Source organism: Alosa alosa, chromosome 13 (assembly GCF_017589495.1).
Source record: "Alosa alosa isolate M-15738 ecotype Scorff River chromosome 13, AALO_Geno_1.1, whole genome shotgun sequence".
NCBI classification, from domain to species: Eukaryota; Metazoa; Chordata; class Actinopteri; order Clupeiformes; family Clupeidae; genus Alosa; species Alosa alosa.
Window position 1 is genome coordinate 26,813,438 of NC_063201.1, and position 25,982 is coordinate 26,839,419.

Genomic DNA, 25,982 nt, shown 5'->3' on the forward strand with positions numbered 1-25,982 from the left:
AGGGGTCCTTGTGTCCACAGAGAAAGTTTTATGGAAGATCTTAAGCACTCTATTACTGGGAGCAGTCTGCAGAAAGCCTAATGTTTACAAGCCTTTGCTTACACTTATTAGCATACACACCTCTCTCAGTAAATCACCTCTGTCAACATTTTATCATAAATTAATAGGATTAGCATAAAAGTAAACATTTTAAGGGTTGCTGTCAACATGAATTATGAGATGTGCGTGTGTAAAGTGTTTTTAATTTTTTTTTTCTCTCTCTCTCTCTCTCTCGTTCTTTTTTTCTTTCCCTCTCTCACGTGTCACCCCGACCATCAGGACAACCTCCAGCAGCAGGAAATGATGAATCTGGCCTCCCAGACCGGCACCTCCCACTCCTCGTTGGCCTCGCCTCCGTCCACCGTGCAGCCCGTGCGCCAGAGCTCCATGGCGCCCCCTGGGGGGCAGCCGCAGCCTGCCCAGCGCATGAAGTCCCAGACGTCGCACCAGCTGTCCGTCAGCTCCGCCGCCGCCTCCACCCCGCCCAAGCAGCAGCGCCCGCAGAGCGGCAACCTCCTGCAGTCGCCCGAGTCGGCGGGGGGATACGGCGGCGGGCGGCAGCAGGCGGCGCCGCGGCAGCAGCTCTCGGTGAAGGACAACACGGCGCCCGGGCTGCCCCATCAGCAGAGCTCCGCTCGCGAGAGTCAGGGGTCGCAGGGGTCACAGGGGGGCACTCCGCAGTCCACGCAGCAGTCGTCCAAGCAGCAGCCTCAGCAGCAGCACCTGCTGAAACCCACCATGAGCAAACAGGTGAGCTGCACTGCTAGCACGCTAACCACCGGCCCTTGATTAGCTCACTTGCTCTACATATGTGAATGAGAGTAGGTTATGCTTAGGTTAGCAAATGTTCAGTGTTGTTGGAGAATTGATCTGATTAGTTCAGAGTAATGCATTTGACCCAAGCTAAAGCGAAAAGGAAAGGGAAAACTGCTAAGTGTCACATTGTTGTACATAATCCAACAGTATCAAAATTATACATCCAACCAGAGGCGGACAGAGTACACAGCTTCATTACTTGAGTAAAAGTACAACAGTCAGATGTCTACTTAAGTAAAAGTACTGAAGTACTTGTTTTTAAAAGTACTTGAGTATCAAGAGTAAGAGTGTAATTGAAACACTTGAAGCGAACACTATCATTAACTTGTTCAGAAAATTGAAATAATCTGGCGAGGTGGGGCATTCCGGGCACATTCCCGGGATGGACCTGCTGCGTCTTCATCCATTGTTTCGTCCATGGTTTCGTGTCTTATCTAAATCTGACCATGGAGTTGACTTTGGCGGAAAGCTGAAGGGGATTGCTGATAGGCTGTCCCAATCAGTGGCGCCTGCACAATCCAATCACGTTTGAGAGGGAAACAACAAATTGAGGGTTTCCGAGATTTTTCTTTTTTCCTTTTTTTTAGAAGAAGTAACAGGTACTCATGGTTATGGATAGAAATGTAGTGGAGTAAAGAGTACAATATTTGCCTCTCAAATGTACTTGAGTAAAGTCATGAGTCCCTCAAAATTGTACTCAAGTACTGTACTCAAGTAAATGTACTCCGTTACTGTCCGGCTCTGCATCCACCAAATGGAAATACTAAATGAAAATACAGATGCACACTTTCCCCTTTTCACTTTGCCATCCTTGTACTTGTCACTTCCTCAGAGACGCCAACTCAGCCTACGCGATCATGTCTACTCCCCCTGCCACTCATGCTTTTCTTACTTTTCTTGCCCAGTATGTACTTGTGGGGGTGTGTGTGTGTGACCCTTTCTGTCTGTCCTCTCTCTCCTCCCCCAGGGTTCTCAGTCCCCCTCCACACTCAACCCCCCCACCCCGGCCTCGGAGCGGACGGTGGCCTGGGTGTCCAACATGCCCCACCTGTCGGCCGACATCGAGAGCTCACGCATCGACCGAGAGGACTTCAAGCTGAAAGAGTACTCTAAGAGTATGGACGAGTCTCGGCTTGATAGGGTGTGTTTCTCTCACCTGTCACAACTAACAGGCTTGTGTTCACCCTCTGGAGTTGGGCCATTACTTTTGTTTGTTAAGGAGGCTTTTGCAAAGTCGCTCGTGGCAAATATCTGTGCTCAGATGCACCATCAGATGGTCAATCATAAGGTTGTTTTGCCAAATATAGTTACCTGTACCTCATGGTAGTTACCCATCTCACAGTTACTGAAACTAGATGTACCGCAGAGCGGTACAAAATATGACCGCCGCCCAGTCCAGCACAGTTTTTCCACAAAAATAAATCACACTGAAAGGCCTATATGATTCTAACTGTCTCACTAAATTGCATTATCCACACTCAATTCTCACTGGTATCTGCTAGACAACAAGTACCAAAACATGATTAGTTCATAGATTTCACATGTAAAATTAATTTTATACAACCCCACCCCCATATTTCCTGTTCATAATTCTGAGAAATTCTTGAATTGTGTTAATGTGTGCGTGTACACGTTTATGTTTATGTGTGTGAGTGTGTGTGTGTGTGTGCGTGCTTGTGTGTTTGCCTGTGTATGTGTGTTTGTGCATGTGCATACATGCGTACATATGTCTACTGTGTGAGTATGTGTCATAAATAATAAATAAATTATTTTATTGTAAGGCCCCCCATGAACGAAAGTTCACAAAACTTGGCATGCATTCGGAGGGTGTCATAATGATCCTACTCTTTCAATTTCGTGCAGTTTTGACCATGTCAGCCAGAGATATTGTGATGAAAACACCTCATTTTTTGTTTTTTTAATTTTTAACTAGGTGGGCTATACATGAAATAAGTGGTAATGGGATGGGTTGACATGCCCCTTAAGACCAACATACAAAAAAAAGGTGGACCTCCTAGGCCCCACGGTTCTCGAGATATTCACAGAAAACTGTCTCCTCGCCACCTACAGGCCAGTTGGTGTATAGTAACATAAATTAATTTATTGTGTGGCCCCCATGAACGGAATTCCACGAAACTTGGCGTGCATTCAGAGGGTGTCATAATGATCCTACACTTCCAATTTCGTGCAGTTTTGACTATGTTAGGTCACAGATACCTGCAATTACAACATCATTTTTACTTTTTTGTGTTTAACTAGGTGCCGTTATACATGAAATGAGTGGTTATGGAATGGGTTGACATGGCCCCTTGAGATCAACATACAAAAAAAATGGTCCTCCTAAACCTTACGATTCTCGAGATATTCACAGAAAACTGTGTCTGCCCTACCCTCCTTTCGGGGGTGCAGTCCAGCGGGGGGGCTACAGATCAAAAACGAAAAACGATGGTTTCATGCTATCCATATGGGGTTACATGCCCACCAAGTTTCGTCTACTCCGGTCTTTCAGTGTCCCGGAAATTTGGACATGCGAAAAAGAAAAAAAAGAAAAAAATCTGACTAAACCTATATGACCGCCGCTTCGCTGCGGGCGGTCATAATTAATTGCTGTATATTTCTCTGTTCTCATCAGACACAATCTGGTCTCTGGCTGGTGGCTTTTAGTACCCAGTTTTAAATTATTCAGATTATGCAACAAGATTGACGGAAAGACACCAAAGTGTGTCAGGCCGATACTGTTTGAATGAAGTCTTAAATCTCGTCAGGACATCACTCGGCATAAGGAGATGAATTATTTGGTTGAAAAAAAATATCCAGCACATCACAGCTTTTTGGAAGGGTATGGGAAGAGTACGGCAAGAGAGCGGGCCAAAAAGGACATGTGTGTGAGAGGCGCTGTGTTGCCTCTCACATTACATCACTTCCCAGCCCTCGCTCTGCGCTCTCTTAACTCTCATTAGCATAGCTTCCTGTGAGGTGACAAAAGTCACCAAATGCTCTGACTCACAGCTCCTTCGCGTGCGTCTTAAAATGCAGGGTGCAGGTGTCAATGAATTGCAAGTCATGTCTGTCGGCTGGCGAACAGATGGTGCAGGTAGCTCGTTTATGAATAATTGAACGCTCTCCGCTGAGCCATGCTGAATTTGAACTTGAACAGCACTGACTCATCAAAAGTAAACACTTTGAGAAAACAAATAAATAATGTTACTTTAGTGTGTAACAGTTTTCAACTGACCCACTAACAAAAATTGTATTCAAAGAAGTAACAAATAATATATATATAAGTGTTAAATTATGAGTTATATATTGTCCATTACATTGAAACCACTAAGCTGTGCTTTTTACAGCCAACATTGGTGTTATTTCACCTGGCATTAGCTTTTGGTAATCGTAATATCTTTTCTCATTTTTGTCAAACATCCCATGACATTGGATGACATTTGTGACTTTGAACAGTAAATGGCAAAGAGAGGACGAGTCTGTCCTAAACAGACTCCAAATGGTCATTCTATTTTTGAGAGAGACCTCTTCCTGGAATTGGGCATTTTGTTATATTTGCCTGGAATTGATGATACTGTAAGGCACAGAGTTTGTATTTGCTTGCGTACGTGTATGCATATGTGTGCTTGTGTGTGTGTGTGTGTGTGTGTGTGTGTGTGTGTGTGTGTGTGTGTGTGTGTGTGTGTGTGTGTGTGTGTGTCATTGTATTTTATTGTATATCTTGGGCTTTTGCATTTCTCTTCACTTTTTCTTTTTTTTCTTTGCCTTTCTCTCTTTTGTCTTCTGTTCTCTCTGTTTCTCCTGCGCTATCATCCCTCTATTCCAAATCTCCCTCTCTACCTCTGTCTCCCCATTCTTTCCCTTGTCCTCACCTCTGGTCCCTCTCTCTCTCTCTTTCTCTCCTCTCTCTCTCCCTCCCCCAGGTGCGCGAATACGAGGAGGAAATCAACTCTCTGAAGGATCGCCTGATGATGTCCCACCGCAAGCTGGAGGAGTACGAGCGCCGGCTACTCACGCAGGAGCATCAGACCAATAAGATCCTGCTGCAGTACCAGAGTCGGCTGGACGACAGCGAGCGCAGGCTCCGGCAGCAGCAGCAGGAGAAAGACTCCCAGATTAAAGGGATTATAAACAGGTAAATACGACAGAGGCCCCCCCGCAGAGGCACTCACACACCTGGGGGGAGGATGTGGAGGTGAATGTGGAACGTGCGTCACTCGTCTTACTGCTTTTGTCCTGTCATGTGCAGCTAGCAATACATATGTTATGCTATGTGGTCACTTAGGGTAGAATACATGCATTATGTTGGAGTGCCCTTAGCACCACCTGGGCAAATGGACATTGTACTTGATTTATGCAAGGCCACTAACAATGTGTAATGAGTTCCATTAGGATGTATTTTGGGGGATATGGCATTGCTGAGAGCAAGGACAGTAATGACATAAGTTCATACCTGGACACAGTCTTCACACATAGAGTGGAAGTGGAAGTGATGTACTGTACTGTAGGTGTGTCTGGTGGGTGGGTGTCTGTGTGTGGATGATATGTTTGTGGCTAGTGAGGTCATGCCTCTAGTGGTGTTATTGCCATGTGCAGAAATAGTATTAGTGTGTACCCTTGCTCTCATCGTCCACAATCTCATCTTCATTTGAGAGCTTTTGAGTGATCACAGTATCTTTGCTGCCATTAAATCTGGGTTTCAGAGTTGACAACTGAAATGTATTAACACCAAATGATAGGGTTTATTACTGTTTGAAAGACGAAACAAAACTGTAGCCTTTTTTTTAAATGACTTGCACCATACAGCGGAAGATAGCAAGATACAATAAATATCTGCAACAGAAGCCCTGGTTTCATGTCAGAGAATACAGCCATTCTAATCCATTTCCAGGAATGAAGAAATGGAATGAAGACTCGGAGACCAGCTGGTCCCTAAAGGCAGCCCATCCTATCATGAGCCACCCACCCCCCTTCCCATTCTCCCAAGGACAACTTTGCACATGATGCTCCAAAAGACACACGTATCGTATTGTCCTTTGGTGCTACCTGCCTTTATCCATGGAGATCACATTGGCTTGCTCGGCCAATAGACACACTTTTGGGGTCAGTGCCCTTTCCCAGATGGCCTTCTGAGAACGAATGACTTCTTCAGTCACCTCTCTTATGAGCAAGTGACTTTGCTTTATCCCTCTGTAGACTAAAAGCACAATAACGGATGAGAAGCAAAAAATTGAAATAGACACATATAGATATATATATATATATATATATATATATATACACTTCATTCAATATATTTCAGGATTTATACTGGAGTGTGATTATGTGCAAAGCTATCCTTGAAGGGAGAAGCCCGCAAGCCTCTGGAGCCTCCCTCAGTAGGACCTGCGAGGGAATCCCAGAGGACATGGGCAGGAGGCACGCGTCATTCCATTAGAACTAACCAATGGCATGGGCACCATCTACCCCCGAGCTGTCTTTGTTGCAATCCAAACCAGTCAGCTAATAATCTGCAACGACCTCTGGAGAATCGCAATAATGACACAGAAGGAAAGTGTCCATGGATATAATTACACAGACAGACAGACAGAACCAGTTCTTCTTTTGTTTTGTTGTTGATCATGCTTCTCTGATGGAACTTAAACCTGTGTAGTTTTAACTGTAACAAATCAACATCCTTAGAAGCGGTACGGAGTGCTTTTGCTTGGATTTGACTAAGGACGGACCTTAACGTCTGGAGGCACAAGGCATCAGCCAGGCGACAGCTATGTATTCTGACATTATTGCAAAGCATTGAGACACCATGGATTTACTGCTTTTTTTTTCTTCTCTCTTTTTTTTTGCGGCGTCTCCAAAGCCCAGCCACCGCTTGCTGCTCACAACACCTCTATCCCTGAATAAAGGTTGTCTTAAGAGAGAGAAAATGACAGCAGCTCCCTTAAAGCAGCCTAAAAGCTTCTATCTACTCTCCTCAAACTAATCCTGCAGTGTTTATGACAGTTCCTTTTCTATTATGAGAGATATAAAAAAAACAGCAAAAGCAGTCTTCTTCCAGCAATGGCGCAGTGCGTTCTCCAGAAACTGCGGGGAGTATTGTAGCAGCAGCACTCCTGGCAGCTTTTTTTAGGGCTGGCATTCATGTTCATGGGTCATCTGTGATGGGCCATGTCGCAGGTATCAGTGGTTCTCACCTTTTCCACATTTTCTTTCTATCTCTCTCTCTCTCTCTCTCTCCCTCTCTCTCTCTGACCCACATTAAGCAGCTTCCCCCCTTTTCTGCATATCCCCCCCCAGTGTTTTATCCCTTATTCAAAGAGATTTCACCGTGAGAAATGTGAATAAACTATTTTTTTGGATATAAATATAAAGAAAGTCCAATATGAAATGTTTATACTTTACAAGCCATATATAACCTATTTAAATGTTAATAGTTTCAAAGAATAACCAATTTTAGTCTATTGCAATATGAAATGCATATTATTTTCTAAAACAAAACAATGTGCAATAAAAATCTATGTAGATTTTTTTCTGAAATACTTTCAGAGAGACTTTGAGACAAGACCCTATTTTGCTCTGCCGGAATACAAGGTGTTAATATGTGTGCTTACTCAAACAGACAAGACATGGAGTCCTCCATCTAGACACATATGAACATGTGTCTACACGCAAATGATTTCAGATTAGGATCACAAGACTGGGAGGAGCCTACAGGGATGCACGTGTTAGTAGGAATCAACATTTTTGATCGACTGGGTTGCCATAAAATTCAGTGTGCTGCACACACAGCGTGTGTTTCTTGGAATAACCCATTGTGTATGGTGCTGTTTGTGAATTAAACATAGACATTTAAATTATTTACATAAAAACAAACCATATTCCTAATATTTACAATGGCATCAAACATTGCTTAGTGGGTATTATAAGAAATATATTTTCTTTTTTTCTCTCATTGTTAAATGATTTGAGTGCTTTGAAATTTGAGTGGTTGTATTGACGCTGTTTGGTGACAGAGTAATAAGTGGCATGTGTGATTTTCAAGGCTGCCGATCTTTGGTCAGTTCTGAACCTATGGTACTGTGTGCATTACTACAGGGATTCACACAAGGAAACCCCTTCAAATCTTCCTAAGAAAGACTGACATGACACATATACATATATATAGAGAATGTAGTGTATGCTTTTTTTGGTTTTCTTTGCCTCTTTTGTCAAAGATTATAGCAGCTCAGATCAATATTCTGATAAGATTGTATATTGCATCATCAACACTAGGCCCACTAGGCTGTAGATGTTTTTTTCTAGATCAAGTCGGGTGTCATAACAATGCAACATTGCGCAACTGAGGAGGCAAAAAAAGCAGACAAGAGAACAACAGACAAACATCTTCGCCAATGTAGCAAATGACACAGTTTAGTGCGGGCTTACTGCTGTACTTGGGAAACAACAACATTTATTCAGATGTGCAGTTCTGTGCCAACCAAATACTGGTACCTGAGATTCCAATTTCGCTCTTGGTAGCATTACATATCAACACCGTAATCTGTGCCTGACCAACTATTCATACATAGGTGTTAATGCATGAAGCACTTGACCTCTGCACTCTACCCCCTGACCTTTAACGCCCTTTGACCCCATATTGCCTGCCCTCATCTTCCCTCGAGCACACATGCATCATTACTTGAACAACAGGAAGTGATTCTTTCCTCTGTCTCTTTTATGTGAAACTTCTTTCTGCTCCTTTTGTTGAAATTCTACATTCTCTCTTTTTTTCCCAATAATGAACATTTTTACTAAGATAGTGCCAATGTTTTACTCTGTACTTTTGTTGAAGGTTTTTGTTAAATATTCTCTTTTTGTGTAAGAAACATGAAAATGTACATTATTTACAGAATAAAACATCAGAACCCATTGTTTGGAAAACTCACCTGTGGATTTCTTTTTTGTCAATGTCAAGTGTTGGTGTTGATTTTTCTATTGCACATAAATGAATAAAAAAACATATTTCCTTTTGTTTATTGATGATTATAGAATTAAAAACCTTGTTATGTGAAGTTATTGTTAGCTAATGTTTTTCAATCTGAACATTTTTGATGCCCATTTTCAGTTTAGTTAATCCTTTTACTAACATGTCTCATGTGGCTTATCATACTCAAGTTGATAAGCCTGTGTATGGTTTCACAAGCAAACCCCAATGGCCTTCCATCCACTCTATCATGCAACATGTCTCATATTATAACAGAAACTATTTGCATTTGTTTTTAATATACTGGAACCATCACATTTTTTATATGCTAACTGAATTCAGAGAATGTTAGCCTTCAACATGAGTTTTGTTCAGTGGAAAAAAAGCTATGCCTGAATGAACAATGACCCTGGGACATGGCGTCTCGATCACAAAGAAATTATGTTTGTAAAGCGCCTTATTACTACCAAAATGAGGGCCAATTATGTTAATAGGCTTGGCTGGTCATGGCCGAACCTCTCTGAAATGTGTATAAAACACAGCATATACCAGACTGCCCGCAATGTTTGGACACAGCCATGAAAAACAAGACCTCGAAATAGACTCTTTGGAAAAGATCCCCTCTCCTCCCACCTTCCCCACCCATGAGAATACAAGTGGCAGTCCTTATAATTACGATCACTCCAGTCATTACCAAAGGGAAATCATATGGTTGTCACAGGACCACCATTCTCTCCTATTGTCATGGCTGCATAAATCAGCTCGCTTGCTCATACCTTCAAGTAAACCCTGATTTTTTTCCCATGATACCTCCTGCCTCCCCTTCTGTTGCCGCAGTCCAATTATTCCCTGGGGATGTCGGGGATATATAATTCATGTGACCTATCTGGAACACCATAATCACAACAGTACTTCCATTTAAGCCTGATCAGACAGAGTGAGATTTTTTTTTTTTTTTTAATATGTCAATTTGACAAAATGAGGCCATATTTGCTACTGGGCAGTGACAGGCTGTTGGCAGTGAATCTGCCAATTACACTTTGCTGCAAATGTGCAGTGTTGGTGTGCAGTGATGTTGGTCTAATAAAAGTAATCAGGTGACTTGGCACGGAACATGTTACAGATGCATTAGCTACAGCGCCAACGTCTCAGTCAGTCAGTCTCTAGCTCATATTGATCCTCCCCAAATGTTGCCATGTTTGAACTCAAATGTGTCTCTCTCTCTCTCTCTCCCTCTCTTTCTCTCCATTTCTCTTCCTTGCTCTTTTTATATCCAACCCCTATCCTCCTCCTCTTCCTCTTACTTTCTCCCTCCCTGCCTCCTTCCCTCTCTCTCTCCCTCTCTCTCTCATTCTCTCTCTCTCACTGTCTCACTCTCTCACTCTTTCTCTCTTTTTTCACTCTCTCTCTCATCAAGACTCATGGCAGTGGAGGATGAGCTGAGGGGTGGAGCTTTGGTTGAGCCTAAAACCAGGATATTCGCTGAGCAGGTCTGTGTTCCTATTTCTTCTCCCTCTCTCTCTCTCTATCTCTCTCTCTCTCTCTCTCTCTCTCTCATTCTCTTAGATATTTCTCTCACTGTTTCCCTTGCTCTATTCAATGGCCTGTGCTACTTTCTCTCTGTATTTGTATCTCTCTTTCGCTCACACACACACACACACCCTCTCTCTCTCTTTCACTCACACACACACACACACACTTTCTCTCTCTCTGTATCTCCTCTTGTCTAATATACGTCAGTTGATGTTACGTTCTGCCTCTTTTTCTTCCCTTTTTGGTTGTCTCTGCGGTTTGCGTTCGACTGTCTTGTCCTTTCATGTCCACATTTGATTGACTGTCCCTAGAGCCCATCCCTGCATCATTCCTCCCCCCTTCATATTTGTTTTCTTTTATTGTCGTTCCTGACCATCTCCTACTCTGTCAGACCAGTGTTGGGTCTTGGCTGGATTCAGTGTGTGTGTGTGTGCGTGTGTTACTGCACTCCTTCGCTATGCATTTGTTTGTCTACAGGAATAAGACATGATTGCTCAGAGCTAACAGTTTCTTGCCCATACAGGGGAGGGTTTGCATTGTCCCTTCCGCCACCAAATCCAGAACAAACCAGTCTAATTAGGACCTGAGTGCCTGAGCTGTTTCCAGCATTCATGTTTAGCTTGTTTGTCGAGTCGATTTTCTCTGTCGCTGGCCTGTATGACATGTCCCTATCAGCTGTCAATCACATGCCTGAAATGTTTAGTCATAGTCTGTCTCTGTGTTTTCCAGCATATGAAAAACTGTCTCAGGCCAAATCCTGTGACATCACATTTGACCGAGCTACTCCCATACTCTCATATCGACATTGTTTGCATAGATTCTAGTGTTACAATGAATGCCCTTTTGTTTAGAATCAGACGCTTTCATCATTTTGAACTCAGAATCACAGAAGGGACTGTTCTGATGGAGGGATCCTCACTTAATAATCCATTTCCCCAAAGTGGCAAGATAAAAATGGCATCCAAGCAGCTGGAGCGGGAAAAAAAAAATACAAACAGTCTGAGATAACTGGGCAGACCCACTGTCACAGTTCAGCGTGCTGTTGGGAACTGTAGTCCCACGAGTGCAGCGGCTGATGCTGGGGAGAGGAGGTCGTCAGAGGCGCTGATCTGGCACCACTGAGCTCTGACTCAGAAGGGCCTCTCTGACTCTCTTAAGAAACAGAAGAGAGAGAGAGAGAGAGGGAGAGAAAGAGAGTGAAGGAAGAGAGAAAGAGAAATTGATGGAGGGAGGGAAAGAGCAAGAGATTACCAGCAGAGGCTTAGGGAGAGGTGCCGTTTCAAAAGTGATAAAAGGAGTCTTTGTAGGGCAGCGATAGGACAACTCTGTTTACTATCCACCCAGAGGGGCTACCAGGGTGAAAATTCTTCACTGAGAGAGCTTAAGGTCTCCTCACTGAAGTGTTTATATTTGACTGTGTCCATGTCAGCTGGATTTGGCTTCAGCCGGTTTCAGGCAGCTGACATGCAAACTCAATTTGCACTTCTTCAAGCTGGAGTCAATGACTGAAATCCAGTGGCTTGTATGGTTTCTTATGACTATGACTGTCTTAACCAAAGTTCCTAGGACTTCATCTAGCGTGTTGAAGTTGAGTCTCCTCTTTGGTTATCAGTATGTCAAAGGGTTTTAGGAAGAAAACGTATGTTGAGGATAAAATTCGGAAGTATCTTCCAGAATCTTCACTGTTTAAACCAAGTGCTGACAGCAAGGTAGTTAAAGATCTATCTGTAAGATACTGAACTTTGCCAAATTAATCATTTTAAATAAAACATGGGGAATCTAGCTATCTTGAATTTATACTAATGAAGAGGGTTGTGTTTATTATTTCTGTTTGAACTGTGATTTGAACTGAGATTGTTCTACAGATTTATGTTCAGCAGTGCTTTGCCATGTGTTTGTGCCTACAGTATTTATTTATTTTTACTGAGTGCCAGAAATTACATATTGAGGCAACCTTTGAGAACAATCAAGGGAGAGTCATTCAGCCTTCTCTCTGAATGAAGCTCCTACATGGTCCTTCACCTACTGTGATGGTGGTTTTTATTTTTGGTCACCCTGCTTTTGTTTTTTTCCCCTCCAAAATCCAGCATCCAGCTGTGCACACCCGTAATGTCCTTTGCTTACACTCCGGAAAATTTTTTTAGTCAAATAATCGCTTATCAAACATGGGAAGCCGCGATGCTTTGATGATTTTTGTTTTTCGGTGCGTGACTAATCACTGTGTGTCTGACTTGAGTGCCTACGCCGTAATTATGATATCAGCCCTTCGTGTTACAGACGTAATTTGTGACTAATAAGGTCTTTTGGGTCCATTTGGCACTTAAGCATACTGTGGCAGGCGATTCATCACTCTTATCTGGTGTGGACCGATCCTATCCGCTTGGTTTCTGATTCTTACGTTCTATCACAGGTGTGACAGGCAAGCAATGAGTGTTTTTTCTTTCTTTCTTTTGCATAACCCATGTTGATAATGACTTCAGACCAGGGACAACTTAGAGGAGATATTTCAGGGTGCTAACCGGACGAAAACTCCCTCATCTCAGTAGCTACATTCTCACTGTCACGCACAAAGTAATTCCTGTGTTGCATGCTATACATGTTTTTGCATTTGCATTCATTGGACTTTTTTTGCATGATGTGTTTATGCTGCTGTCATTGTGCTTTCTGTAGTATCTTTTTGTCCTAGTCCAGAAAATGTATCCAACATTTCAAGACAACATGAGCATCACCATTTCAGTCGTTGCCAGTTTTGTACACCCTTCATGTTGACTATAGTTTTAATCTTATTGTCAAGCCTGGGGGCATTGTTCATTGCTGTGTTAGTATGCAGTCTCATCAACTTGTTTTCTTGCTCCCAGTGATTGCATAATTGGTCTGCAGCATGTCCTTTTCCGGCTATTCTCTAGCTCTTGACCTCAGGGAAGGTGATAGAAGTTTGCATACATTTTCTATTTTAATAGGAAGAATGGGTGAGAGAAGGTTTCTCAATGTTGTTTGGACTAGAAGGCATTGGCACCTTGGAAAAGTCAAGTCAAGCATCATGCTGCTTTGTCATTCAGCATGCTGGCTGGAATACCATGTATATGAATAGCATGTTAGCATGTTAGCTATCAGGGTTCTATGTGGATCTGGGCTGGCAGCTTTACCATGACATATCTGTGGGTTTAACTGTGCAGTTGTACTCATCTGAGGGAATTTATGTGTTATGTGTTATTTATGTTGTGTCTTTGTGTGTGTGTGTATATATATATATATGTGTGTGTGTGTGTGTATACATGTATGTGTGTTGTGTGTCTGTGTCTCTGTGTATGTCTTTACATGTTTGGTGTGATATTGTCTATGTGCTTGTATCTCTGCGTATATATGACTGCATGATTAAATGATTATAATTGTGTGTGCATATATGAGTGTTTGTGAGAGGGTATGTGTGTGTATGTGTGCAGTGTGCGTTTGTGTGTATGTGTGTGTGTTACTCTTGGTCCTGCACGTCCCCTCCTCTCCTTCTTCCTTTTGATTTTCTTTTCTAACACACAGGCCCTTCCTCCCCTCTTCTCTTCTTTCTCTCTGCTTCTCTTCTTCATCACCCCATCCCCTAACCCCTCTCTCCCTGACACCTAAACTCCCGTCTTTCCGCTACTCTTTCGCACCTCTACCTCTTTCATTTCCTCCTCTCTGTATCCCTCTCTTCTCCTCCTCCTCTATCCTCTCCTCCTCCTCTCTCCCCTGACTCCTCTCCTCTGCTCCTCGATTGCTCCTTTCTCCTTGTGTTGATGGGATACGGTGATTTCTCTTAGGGGAGGCGGCAGTCCATCCTAGTGCAGCCCCGTCTCGCTCCTGCCCCACCCAGAATGCACAGGTAAACTACCGATCAGTGTCCACCCTGTCACAGCACACACACACACACACACACACACACACACACACACACACACACACACACAGCACACACACACACACACACACACACACACACACACACACACACACACACACATGCACACACAGTCATGCACATGCGCACACACACACACACACACACACACACATGCACGCATGCACACACACACACACACACACACACACACACACACGCACATACACATGCACATACATGCACACACAGACACACATGTACACAAATATGTTCAAGCACACACAAAACACACGCACACAAACGCATGTGCATATACACACACACTCCATCAATTCATACACACTGCAATCCTAGCGTCCAACCCACCTCACCCCATCCACTTATGGTGCACTTGTGCCCACAGGTATATGTAGCGTTCGCAGCACACCAGACACTGAGGCAGTGGGCCTCTCAGTAGCTATAAGAACACTATGAGAAAACAGCAGATATTTCAGCTCAGTTTGTTCATTTTCATTTTCTGTTCAGTATCCTAGCTGATATCCATTTGAATAAGGTTGAGAAATGGTACCAACGCTAACAAAGTTGCTTGAGGTAAAATTCACCTGTTGCAACAATGTACTGCTGTCCCATTTTAAATAAATGTAAAAAAAATTTATGAACTGACAGTTATGCTGGAGCTGAAATATTTACATTGAAATGACAACATATTTTCCTAAATATATGTGGTCGTTTAAATAGCCTGGTCTTTGCACTCTACTGTAACTGTATATTTTAATAATACCCATACTTGATTTGATATAATACGTTTTAGTAACACATCTTTTGAATATGAGTAAAATGGTATAGAGACAGGCATATTTAGAGACTTCCCATAATGCTTTGCAATTGGAGGTACAAATTTGTCTCCAGCAGCAGTTGTAAATCCAAAATTGGTCAACAGAAAGTCATCACAGGATTTAATAGTTGAATTAGCTGAATTATGTTTATTGGCAGTCTATTTCTGGCAGTTGTTTTCTGTATATTCTTGTATTATATATCTTACAAATTTCAAATTGCAAAAGCAAAATTACAAAGGATTTATCAATGAGACACACTCAATATTTCACAGAAATCAGTCAACATACTGCATGCAATATTCACACTACAACAATTACACATAATTGTAAATTTGCTTTTCTTTGGAACCACAAACTCTCCCTCATTTTGATTGGCCAATACTTCATCTATGTCCAAATGTATGTGAGAGGCATACAAAGTGCTATGCAATAAATACTGACAGCTTGTACTGTGCAGTAATGCCACACATCAACACATTCACTAAGACGCCCCAACGTATAGTCATACGTGCATATAGTGCCAAAGGACATACAGACATGGACACACATCTCAAGTCATGTGTGAACCCTTCTCTGTGTTCAATATCTCTCTTTCTCTCTCTCTCTCTCTCTCTCTCTCTCTCTCTCTCTCTCTCTCTCTCACACACACACACACTCTCACACACACATATACACACACACACACACACACACACACACACACACACACACACATTCATTTCAGATGAGTAATGAGCTCATGATCACTTTCATTCTATCGGCATCATTTACCCTCCCAGTGCTTCCAAGCATGTGTGCTGAGCATTGTGGGAAATCGCCGTATCTGGCACGATCCTTCCCTGAAAGGAAACCGTATGTGTGTGGAAGAGAATATGTGTGTGTGTGTGTGTGTGTGTGTGTGTGTGTGTGTGTGTGTGTGTGTGTGTGTGTGTGTTTCTGGCTACCTTTTTGTTTGTTTTTGTAATGTATGATATAATTGTTTGTGTTGCATTTGTGAAGTACAGTTTTGTGTGTGCTGTCTCCACTTGGTGAAATTTCAGTCAGATATGTGTGTTGCCATTGTGAGTATTGTATCAGTGATGGGTATGAGTTTAAGAGAGAGGTATTTGGTATGGTATTCCTGTGCAATCCATAATGTATGCCGCACTTACATTGAAACTAATTGGATTGGAATTTTTTGAACTAAGCAGACGTAAATCCCTGAGTCTGTATCTCTCTGTAACTCTGACTGTCCGTGCCTTGTTAGCTTGTTTGTTGGTCTGCTCCCTTCCATGTGATATGGATTGCCTTTTCTGTAACTTGAAACAAAAAAATGGTTTGGAATCGTTCAGAGTTTGGAGTCAATTATGCCCTCAGTGAACGATTTGTTATTAGAACTGAGCTGAAAGCAACTCCATATTCTGCCTGGTCCTTCCTTTCTTCTGCACAACGTACCTGCCATCCAAGAATCAGATGCCACCCTTCTAGCCTGCACCTCTGGTATGTCATGCAATCAACAGATTGCTCTCAAAAAATGCCGCCATCGTTTAAGACAAGTGCAATGAATCTGGCCCGTAGGGACCCAACCGATGAGCTTTAGGATCTGACAGAGATTCCACCATCCACTTCAACTGTCCTCATTTCACCCGACTTCTTAATGTTGCTGTTACTCTTTCATAGGGGAATGGTATAGCATATTCAGTAATTTCCTGTGATACCGTCAGTACTAATGCATTCAAGGTTCTGAGTGGGAAGAGAAAAGCTCTGCTGATTCGATGGAAAAATTGACCACTGTAATTCACCCTCTATGAATGGTATGGCATTGATGTTTGTCCATCCCAAAGCTAACACAAGTGATAAATACTTGAATGTACTTTTTGAATGTCACACCTGTTCAATCCGGTTTTGATCAGTGAAGAACATGAAAGGTATTTTCTTTCCCAGTACTTCCTTCACATCGAACAATCCATGTAAAATTGTTGATAATGCATCAGATTCGATTCTGTTGGTGGGAAATTGAGTTAAGTTCTTATATTTAATGTCTGTGTGTTAAAAATTGAGAGCATCATATACACTACAGGACAATGAGGTGACATTTCATTTCCTGGTTTAATCATAACAAGTGAAGTTCTCTAACCATAAGCTCTAATAATACAACTGTTTTCTTCCCCCACTGCCTCAATACAGACCTCACTGAAAGAGACTGAGCATGAAGGCTTGCACACTGAGCCCGATTTAGTTACTAATAACTGAAATCAGACTGCTATTGGCATTGACGTTTCTCTGCACCAATGTAGGTAAGAATAGAAGATAAGACCAAATGAAAACCTTGGCCAATCAGCCCGTCCAAACTTTCAACCCAGACTGTTGACTGTGTTATATAGGTGATTGAGATAAACAGCATGAACCCATCGTTGTAATGGGCCCGGGCTTGAAAGTCTGATTGGTAGCGGGAAAAAAGGTTTTTTGATTTGATTTAACTGGAAAGGAAATTTGATTTAACTGTTAAAATGATAAGTTTATGTTTTAGACAAGGTCTACTGGCAAACATTATGGCTATATTCCCTCCTACACCGCTCTGTCACCTTTGCATGCTGATATGTGTATTGTCAGATGGTTGTTGGATATGATCATGAAATGATTGCACTGTATAACTCTGATGAGTGACATGAGAAGCCCTCTTAGCGAAACGTCTGTAAAAGTAAGTATAAGCGGGCTCTCACTGAAAAGGACACAGTGGATCCCAGAGTGAATGGTTTGAACCTTTTTTGTCTCTCTTCTTTCTTCTCAACACCACAGTGTAAAGGCAGCTGTGGTCCTATCCGCTGTGTCAGTGACTGTTATGAAACTGATCTCGTCCAGACCTTACCTTTTAGCGTGAACATGATTCTGAGGGCAGGATTTTTCCATGCTCTCCGGAAGTCAGACAGACGGTCAGAAATGGACACACCTCTCTTCAGCACTGTCCTCAGAATCATGTTCTTTCCATGACATCCCAATTAGAAGGACTGATTCCACCCTACCACCCCCCTACACACATTCCAGTATACACAGCCACTGTGGAGACCACCCAGCATATTTACCCCTGGATTTATTTGCCCCTGGATTTTAACCCCCTTTCCCATCCCTTTCTTGTCTCTGTCCCCCTTCTTCTCCTCTGTTGCTGTGGATGTTTTCTCATCTCTCTGCTTTGTAACTCATTCTCCTCTCTCCTCCTTCTCCTCCTCCTCCTCCTCCCCTGTTCACCACTCCTCGAATTCCTTGTCACCTTCCCTTTCTATCGTTCTCTCTTTCTCTCTCTCTGACTGTATTTCTTTTCATATTTCAATATGGTTTTCCTCCCTTTCATTCAATCTCTCCCTGTTTGGATCCTTTACATGGCCCAATATCTCTTGCTTTGATCTTTTGTCGCTTCTCCACTACTGTATTGATCCGTTTTTTTTCTGGAGAACGTCCCTCTTTCACCCAACACTCTTTTGCGCCTCTCTGGACTGTCTCTGCACTTCCACATGCACGCCTCACCCATGACTCTCTACTCTTCTTGGTTGACCTTTGGCATCGACCCACTCTCTCACCCTCCACCTCCACGCTCCATATGCCCCCTTTTCCACTCCTCTCCTCTCCTTTCCTCCCTTCTCCTCCTCCCCTCTCTTCTCTGCTTCTCTTTCTCTCTCTGTCTTGCTAGGAAGGCCAGCTTTCCTCCTTGGGTTCAGCAGACCGCAGTGTGAATAAAGGAGGAGGAAGAGGAATAGCCCTCGCAGCTGACCCTGGAGTCTCTTCCTCTGGACTCTCCCCAGACAAACCCCCTCGGAATGGAGTGCTGTCCCCCCCGTCAGCCCCATCTCGTCGCCCCCCTCCTCACCCTAACCACAGACAGAATGGAGAGCTCCGTGGCAACCAAAAGCCCATCCCAGTGTCAGTCACAACGGCAACTAGCACCCCAGCAACCGAGTCTGGCCTAGCAGAAGGGGGAGCAGGTCGATAACAACACCAAAACCAAATGAATTAGAGAAGACCCAGAGCCTGAAAAAAGTGACCCTAATGTCCCTAGACAAGCTCCTCATCGCACCATTTTGTTTTTGCTATATCCTGTGCTCAAACCAGAGAGAGAGAAGAGTTCTGTGTGAGGGGGCAGCACATATTTTACAAATAGCAGGAACAGAAGAGAATCAAGGGCTCTTAAGGGATCTGCTCTCCAAAGATCCAAAAAGGCTTTGGTCAATATATGTCTTTAAAGACAAGTGACAATACTTTAAATCTCCTGGATATCATTGGAATATCATATTGTTTTTTTTTTTTTAAAGAAAGCTTTTAACAATCCTCTTACTTGTTGACCACAACATGGTTAATGGAGAATGCAAAAGAGAATCCATAAGTATAATCTTGATCATATGGACTCAGTCGTAGTTGTCTTCTGTCTTGAAACTGCTATAAACATCCTTTGGTGAAGACATTTTCATGTGGTCTAGCTTCCGTAGTGCCTTTCAGCATCTATAAACAGGGTTAAAAAAAGTAATGTTCTAGCAATGTTATCACACTAGTGGTTGAATTACACAGTGTAAATCAGAAAATCAAAGAGAACTGTCAGTCCCATGCCATTTGAACAAAACTGTGTCCAAGACAAACCAAGTCCACTTTTTTGTGGATTTTACAACAAACAACAAACACTTGAGGGAAGTGGTTATAGTCACCAAAATTGTAATTAACTTCTTTGTTTGTTTATTTTTCGCCGAACTGGACTTGCATTGTTTTCTCTTCTCAATCTCAGAACCTGATGATGATTACTTGGTGCTACAGAAACGAACCGTGCCATTTCCAGAACAAGTCTGTGTCATAGCACTGCCTCTCATTCACCCACTGTTCATCTGTCCTTGTCCACGCTGCTCCTTTTTCATTTACAGCCTACTGTCAAAATGTCTAAGTGTTTATATGTGCATGTGTGTGTGTGTGTGTGTGTGTGTGTGTGTGTGTGTGTGTGTGTGTGTGTGTGTGTGTGTGTGTGTGTGTGTGTGTGTGTTTGTGTGTGTGTGTGTGTATGTGTGAATTTGAGAGAGGTAGAGAGGGTGAGTGTAAAAAATCTAATGTTTGTCTGCATTGATGGTCATGAAGGAAGTGGAAGATGAGGTGGACTCTGTCAGGTAACCTATCGCCTGCCAATCAAAAGAAAAGAGGGCAGGACATTAATGGGAAATAATGGCAGGTATATATCTATATATGTGTAAAGAAATAACATCTATTTTTCTATGCGTCACTATATGCCTCAAGACAGCTGTCCATAAAAGTATTTGTAAGTGCCCCACTGAGAAAATCAGTGTTGACAAATAATGTTTGAGAATTATTTGACTGAAATGTAAGTTCTTGTCCTTAGTTATTGCAAATTTGCTTTTAGAAGAGGTGTGAGACTGAAATATGTCATCATTTTTACTTTTCGATTAACCCTTGACTGATCCTTGGTAACATACTGGCCCTAAAGACAGCAAAATTCATTTTCCCAGGTAAAATATTGTGTTTGTTCTGAGAAGCTCAAAGTGAGCTTTTTTGTACAATTTAAAATGGTTTCTTAAAAGCATGCCAGATACCTACAGTAATGTATTACGGTGGACTGTGTTAAGCATATCTTTAGTCCTGTTCTATGTTACTCATCCCTTTTCCTTTCTATGTGTTCCATTCCGTGTGTATACTGTTCATTGTGATGCTTGTTCGGAAGAGTGACTTTATTGCCATTTTGCTTTAAATTTGCGCAAGACATCCATGTATATATGCATTGTTGTGCTGATGCAATGACCTATTGTTCTTCATGCGCAACTAGTTTTATGGAAAGGACAAAAGTTAACCCATGCCTCATTTATCCTTTATTATTTGTTTTGCAAGTGCATACACTAGGCCTTAAAATAATGTAGAAATGCAGCAAGCACAGCATGCAGTGTTGAAATGCCTTTACCACGGGCTACCATGTGCAATTGGCATATGAACAACAAATCAAACAATAAAATTATTGAGCTATAATGTCCAGAAGAGTGTCTAGCCAGGGGAAGGTAGGAACTGGTTATGATTCTGTAAGAGTGAAAAATAAAAGTGTAGATGAGGGCTATCATTTAAATGACCTGTGCTGCATCTAGTAATAAATACAACGTGTTACAATAGGGGAGATGCATTGTAGGACTACAGGGTTGACAATGCACAGTGCCATGAATATACCTCAGACAAAGAATTGAGAGACTCAGGTAAACAAACCATTGCCTCACACATGAACATAAACAGGCAAAAAACAGTAAACGAATGGCTGCCTCTGAGTGGTTCATCCATCTATCAGAAGCAATGATTGGATAGCACTCTACCAAGCTCCTCCCCTGTTCTTCTCTCTCTATCTTCCTTCTCTCCCTCCAGCCAATCACACAGCTTCATGGCGGACAATCTGGAACCTGATTGGCTGATGCAGCCAGGGCGGTACTCAGGATGGCCTGGCTTTAATTCAAGGGCAGTATCTCATGATTCGGTTGGTTGACAGAAGGAGAAACTGAGGCTCTTACCAAACTCCATTCTCATAATAGAAGCCTCAGTGCCCCAATGGTCCCCAGTGTGAAGATATGTAACAGAATATGAGTGTCCAGTACACTCCTCACCCGACCCCCTCTATCTAACTCTCTCTCTCTCTCTCTCTCTCTTGAATGTGTGGGTGTTTCCCAGTTTGGCATCCATGCTGGGAAGTGTGATTGTGTTGAGAAACAAGGCAAGACCTTTGTTGTCTTAAGCATGCAAAAATCCATCTTCCCATGATGCCTGAAGAAGGCCAGTTTGGATGGCCGAAAAAAAAGAAAGAAAGTCAAAGCAGGCTGAATACAGGTGCATGTTAAAAAAAAAGTCCTGGGGTAAGATATGTTTCAAAGGTGCTTTGTTAATTGTTTTTATTTTTTCTTAACAGTATTTTCAACTTCTTATCTCGCCACTACTTTTGATTTAATTTAGTAATGGCCATTATTTGTTTACCAGGCTTATATAAGACGTCTTTTATTTTGCTTTTTTTCACTCTGTGTCTTTGATGATTTAAAGGTAACAAAATATGCACAGGCTTTAGTCAGCAAACACTGGCCCAGAGTGCATTTTCTACTGTGGAGATAGTGCAGTCAGAAATCGATGGACTTGGTTTTATCATTTATATAATATTCTTGATCTTGAAATACTTATATTGAGATTTCCCAGTGCAGATATCAAAAACAAGTGACCGTTTTCCTCAAGTATACTGCAGGAATGAGTCATTTTTATTGATCAACCAGTTACTTTAAAGACAATCTTTTGGAAGAACAACTTTTTGGAGAGCATTATCTTCCATGGACAACGGAACAGAGGAGGAAAAAAAACGTTGTTTTACCTGCTCCCCCACTTCCCTTCTTTAAGGATTTGAACGTTGCTGTGACTTATATCCTCCACCTCTTCTCACTGCAAGAGAGGAAGTGGATGCAATTTGATTTATTTTTCCTTTTGTCTCGACAATCGCCGTGGAGCTCTTCATATGCGGACGATGACAACAACTATTTGGAGGCGGGAATCCAGTTGTTTTCCGGTGACTGGACCCCAAAGTTACATTGTGTTTTAGTTTGACTGCAGCGAGTCTTGAAGATCAGCATAGAAACTGAATTCTGGAGCCAGGTTTTCCATTTCAAATACCTTGATTTGATTTCTTTGTATGGACTCCATTGCCCTGCAGCCTATATATTCCTCTGCTTCCTCTGTTTGCCATCGGAAAAAAGTCTACACATCAAACATAGAGAGAGATGACCAAAATTGATACGTTGTGAGTGAATGTATGTGTATATACAGTGTGTGTACAGTCTGTGTGTATATACTGGGTGTATGTGTATATATGGTATGTGTCTGTGTATATACAGTTTGTTTGTATATGCAGTGTACAGGATGATTTTGCTCTCAATATTCTTATCTCTCTCTTTGTTTAATAAGAATATGTGTGATGCAGATGAAGGCCTAGCAAACCAAGAGGCTCACATAGCTACTAAAACAACTGGGAAGCACTTTTTTGCACAGACCAAACAATCTGAGTCTGTCTCTTACATCCTGCATCACCCAAGTCTCCCTTATATTATGCCAGTGTCTGGCTTGCACTCATTTTTCTCATTGATTGAGGCATTTTCAAAGGGCCCTTGGGTGATCAAGCAATGTTTGTACATATCTATAGTATCTACAGTATAGAATATTAAGGAAAATATTTCCACTTGCATACATTCTCATTGCTATTACTCCTTGTAAGTGCTATGAGTATTTTGATGGTTTGAGTTTGTTTTTGTTTTTTGTTTTTGTTCCCAATCTGTTTCTGCGGTACACTGCAATGCAGCTTTGTTACCTAGACTCTGGCTTTGTTGCGCTGGGCTTGGAGTTTGATTTATGTCCACCAGAAGCCCCATGGCCGTATCAAAAATATTTTTGCCACTGACCACCTCCTTTATTGACCCACTCATTTATTTTGAGCAGGGTCAGCTTTCATTGCCAGTGTTACTTGCTGAGCAACTCTGCCACAGCAAAGATTGAGACAAAGTGTTTATTTTTGCCCTTGTGCATGTATAGAGTGAATCATGAAGTGTGCCTCCTTCTATAACGTGCCCTCATATGATCTTTATTGTCCATTCGCCAGCCATATCCATGCTCTTTGACAAGCCATAAGCCCCCACCCCTTATATATCATTTTTTAAATGGACAGACATTTGAGGCTATTTTGTACATATAAATGGAAAGAGTGGTATTTCAGAGTGTATTGCCAATGTACATGGATTTGTTATGAATGTTGATATACTGATTATTGAATTATTGTAATAATATTAATATTACCATTATTACTACTATAATTGCTACTTTCATTTCATTCTTTAATTTATTTGATGCAGTGGATAATAATTCTCTCATTTCATTTTTGAATAAGCTGGAATTTATATTTTTGGGTGGGTGAATCATAGAAATGAAAATAATAAAACAAATAAATAAAGAAATAATTAAATTCTTAACTAATCATGTCATATGACCAATTTTTATTACACTCGAACAGCCTCTTACCAGACTATGAAGATCTATGAAGGCTCCTTAGGATAGGCAAATCAGTGATGTTATGATAGGCTTTAGAATTCTGAGGCAAGCTATGCCTTTGTAGCCCATGGAAATTAAGAGGTGAACTTGTATTATGAAAACATCTAATTGAGTTTCAATTTTTATGGCAGATCTTAATATTTTCCTTCTTCAATATGTCTAGATAGATAGATAGATAGATAGATACTTTATTGATCCCCAAGGGGAAATTCAAGTCTAAGTAATAACTTATCAAAGTGCATGTTATGTTCCTGTGACTGACTCCATCTACTTATTAAGCAAATAACTTTGAAATACTCAACACTGTTTCACTCAATCCTGTTACTTTTCCCAAGAGAAACATAACATAACATTGACATAAATCAGTGTCAACCCTCGTTTGTCTTTAGAGGTCAGGCTAATACAATGGGATGGTAGCATATGATTTTTGGCCACACCTTCATTGCAGTGTTAGTGTTTGTTAGTATTGCATTGTCAACATATATGTCAACATGATTTTGCTGTGGGAATACCATTATTTATTTATTTTATATTGTGTTGATATATCGAGATTCCAATCCACATTTACAGATGGAAATAGATTGCAATGTCATTAAGTTCTGTTGACAAGCAAAGCAAAGCCAGGTGCAGGTCTGAACATAAATGCAAAATGCCTTCGGAAGAATAAATTGAGATGTTATTGAGTTCCGAGTTGATTCAGAAAAAACGTTTATCCTTTGGGTGCTCTGATTTCAGATTTTAGACAAATTAATCATGGTAACAGGGTTGACTCCCATGACCATTGGAATTATTGTATTAGATCTAGAAAATATAATTCAATTAAAGCGATGGTTCGGAGTAATTTCACCCTGACCCCGAGCCAAACACCCTCCCAGAACCTGTTTTCCCTTGGTCGAACCCTGGTCGAGTAGCGCTGTCAGAAAACTAAGTTTTCTGGCCTTTATGGGCTTTTCCCAAATCACGGAAGTAACGTCGACGCAGGGGTATAGTAGCAGATAGTAGTATCCATCAGGCAAGTGTTATTTAAATAAAACTGGTGTATTTACAAACTTTTCAATGCCTCATTTTATGAGTAAAGAACATAGTTGTACTACTGTAGAAGTTTCGTACCATTCAGCGCATTATTAGTGGGGTAATTTACGAGATAAATGTTGGTACCATTACGACTGCAGAAACTCATTAGTTTCTGACAGCGCTACTCGATCAGGGTTTGACCAAGGGAAAACAGGTTCTGGGAGGGTGTTTGGCTCGGGGTCATGGTGCAAAGGACCCTAGGGTGAAATTACTCCGAGCCATCGCTTTAAAGGCGCACTAAGTGATGCTGGGTAATGCCACTTTTTCTGTGACGTTCAAACAAAACAATGAGTTAGCTTGCTACTCCCTCCCCCTCCCTCATGTGCAATTGAAACTCTCCTAAACGTGCATCTCATTGGTGATTGGCTACACTGATCTATAAAGAAAGATTCTTTATAGATCAGTGATTGGCTGGAACAGTTTGTTATGTTTTTATCAAAGATTCTAGAACAGAGCTCTGTTCTAGAATCTTTGTTTTTTATGGTCCAGGTTGGACCAAGTTGTTTTTCTTGCCGTTTTTGGAGCCTTGGCTGTCACAGAGACCACATTTTTTACAGTGCAGGGCACAGGCAGCTAGCGGATGGTGAGGTGATGTTTGCTATATGTGACAACAAATGTTTTAGTTTAGAAACCGTGTTACATCCCTTAGAGCGCCTTTAATGCAACAATTCTGACCAAAAGTTGAACCACTTCACGTTACATGGGAGGCGAAATGATGTAGCCTACTATGTAGACAAAGGATGTACAATGTATGCAGTAGAAAGTGCCTCCTGTCCTGTCA

General features: G+C 41.8%; 1 protein-coding gene across 10 annotated transcripts in view; it reads left to right on the forward strand.

Annotated features, from left to right (window-relative positions):
* The window catches only part of syngap1b (synaptic Ras GTPase activating protein 1b), a 103,878-nt gene extending 79,830 nt beyond the window's left edge, over positions 1 to 24,048 (forward strand). For 6 of the 10 annotated variants that reach the window (XM_048260210.1, XM_048260211.1, XM_048260212.1 and 3 more), the window contains 5 exons: positions 319 to 789; positions 1,823 to 1,996; positions 4,779 to 4,990; positions 10,233 to 10,305; positions 18,723 to 21,561. In XM_048260210.1, the coding sequence (XP_048116167.1) occupies positions 319 to 789; positions 1,823 to 1,996; positions 4,779 to 4,990; positions 10,233 to 10,305; positions 18,723 to 19,022 (1,230 nt within the window). In that variant the 3' untranslated portion in view covers positions 19,023 to 21,561. Of the gene's footprint in view, positions 1 to 318; positions 790 to 1,822; positions 1,997 to 4,778; positions 4,991 to 5,746; positions 8,754 to 10,232; positions 10,306 to 14,142; positions 14,205 to 18,722 lie in introns of those variants that run through there. The other 4 variants (XM_048260214.1, XM_048260216.1, XM_048260215.1 and 1 more) reach the window with 3 other exon arrangements.
* The last annotated feature ends 1,934 nt before the right edge of the window (positions 24,049 to 25,982 follow it).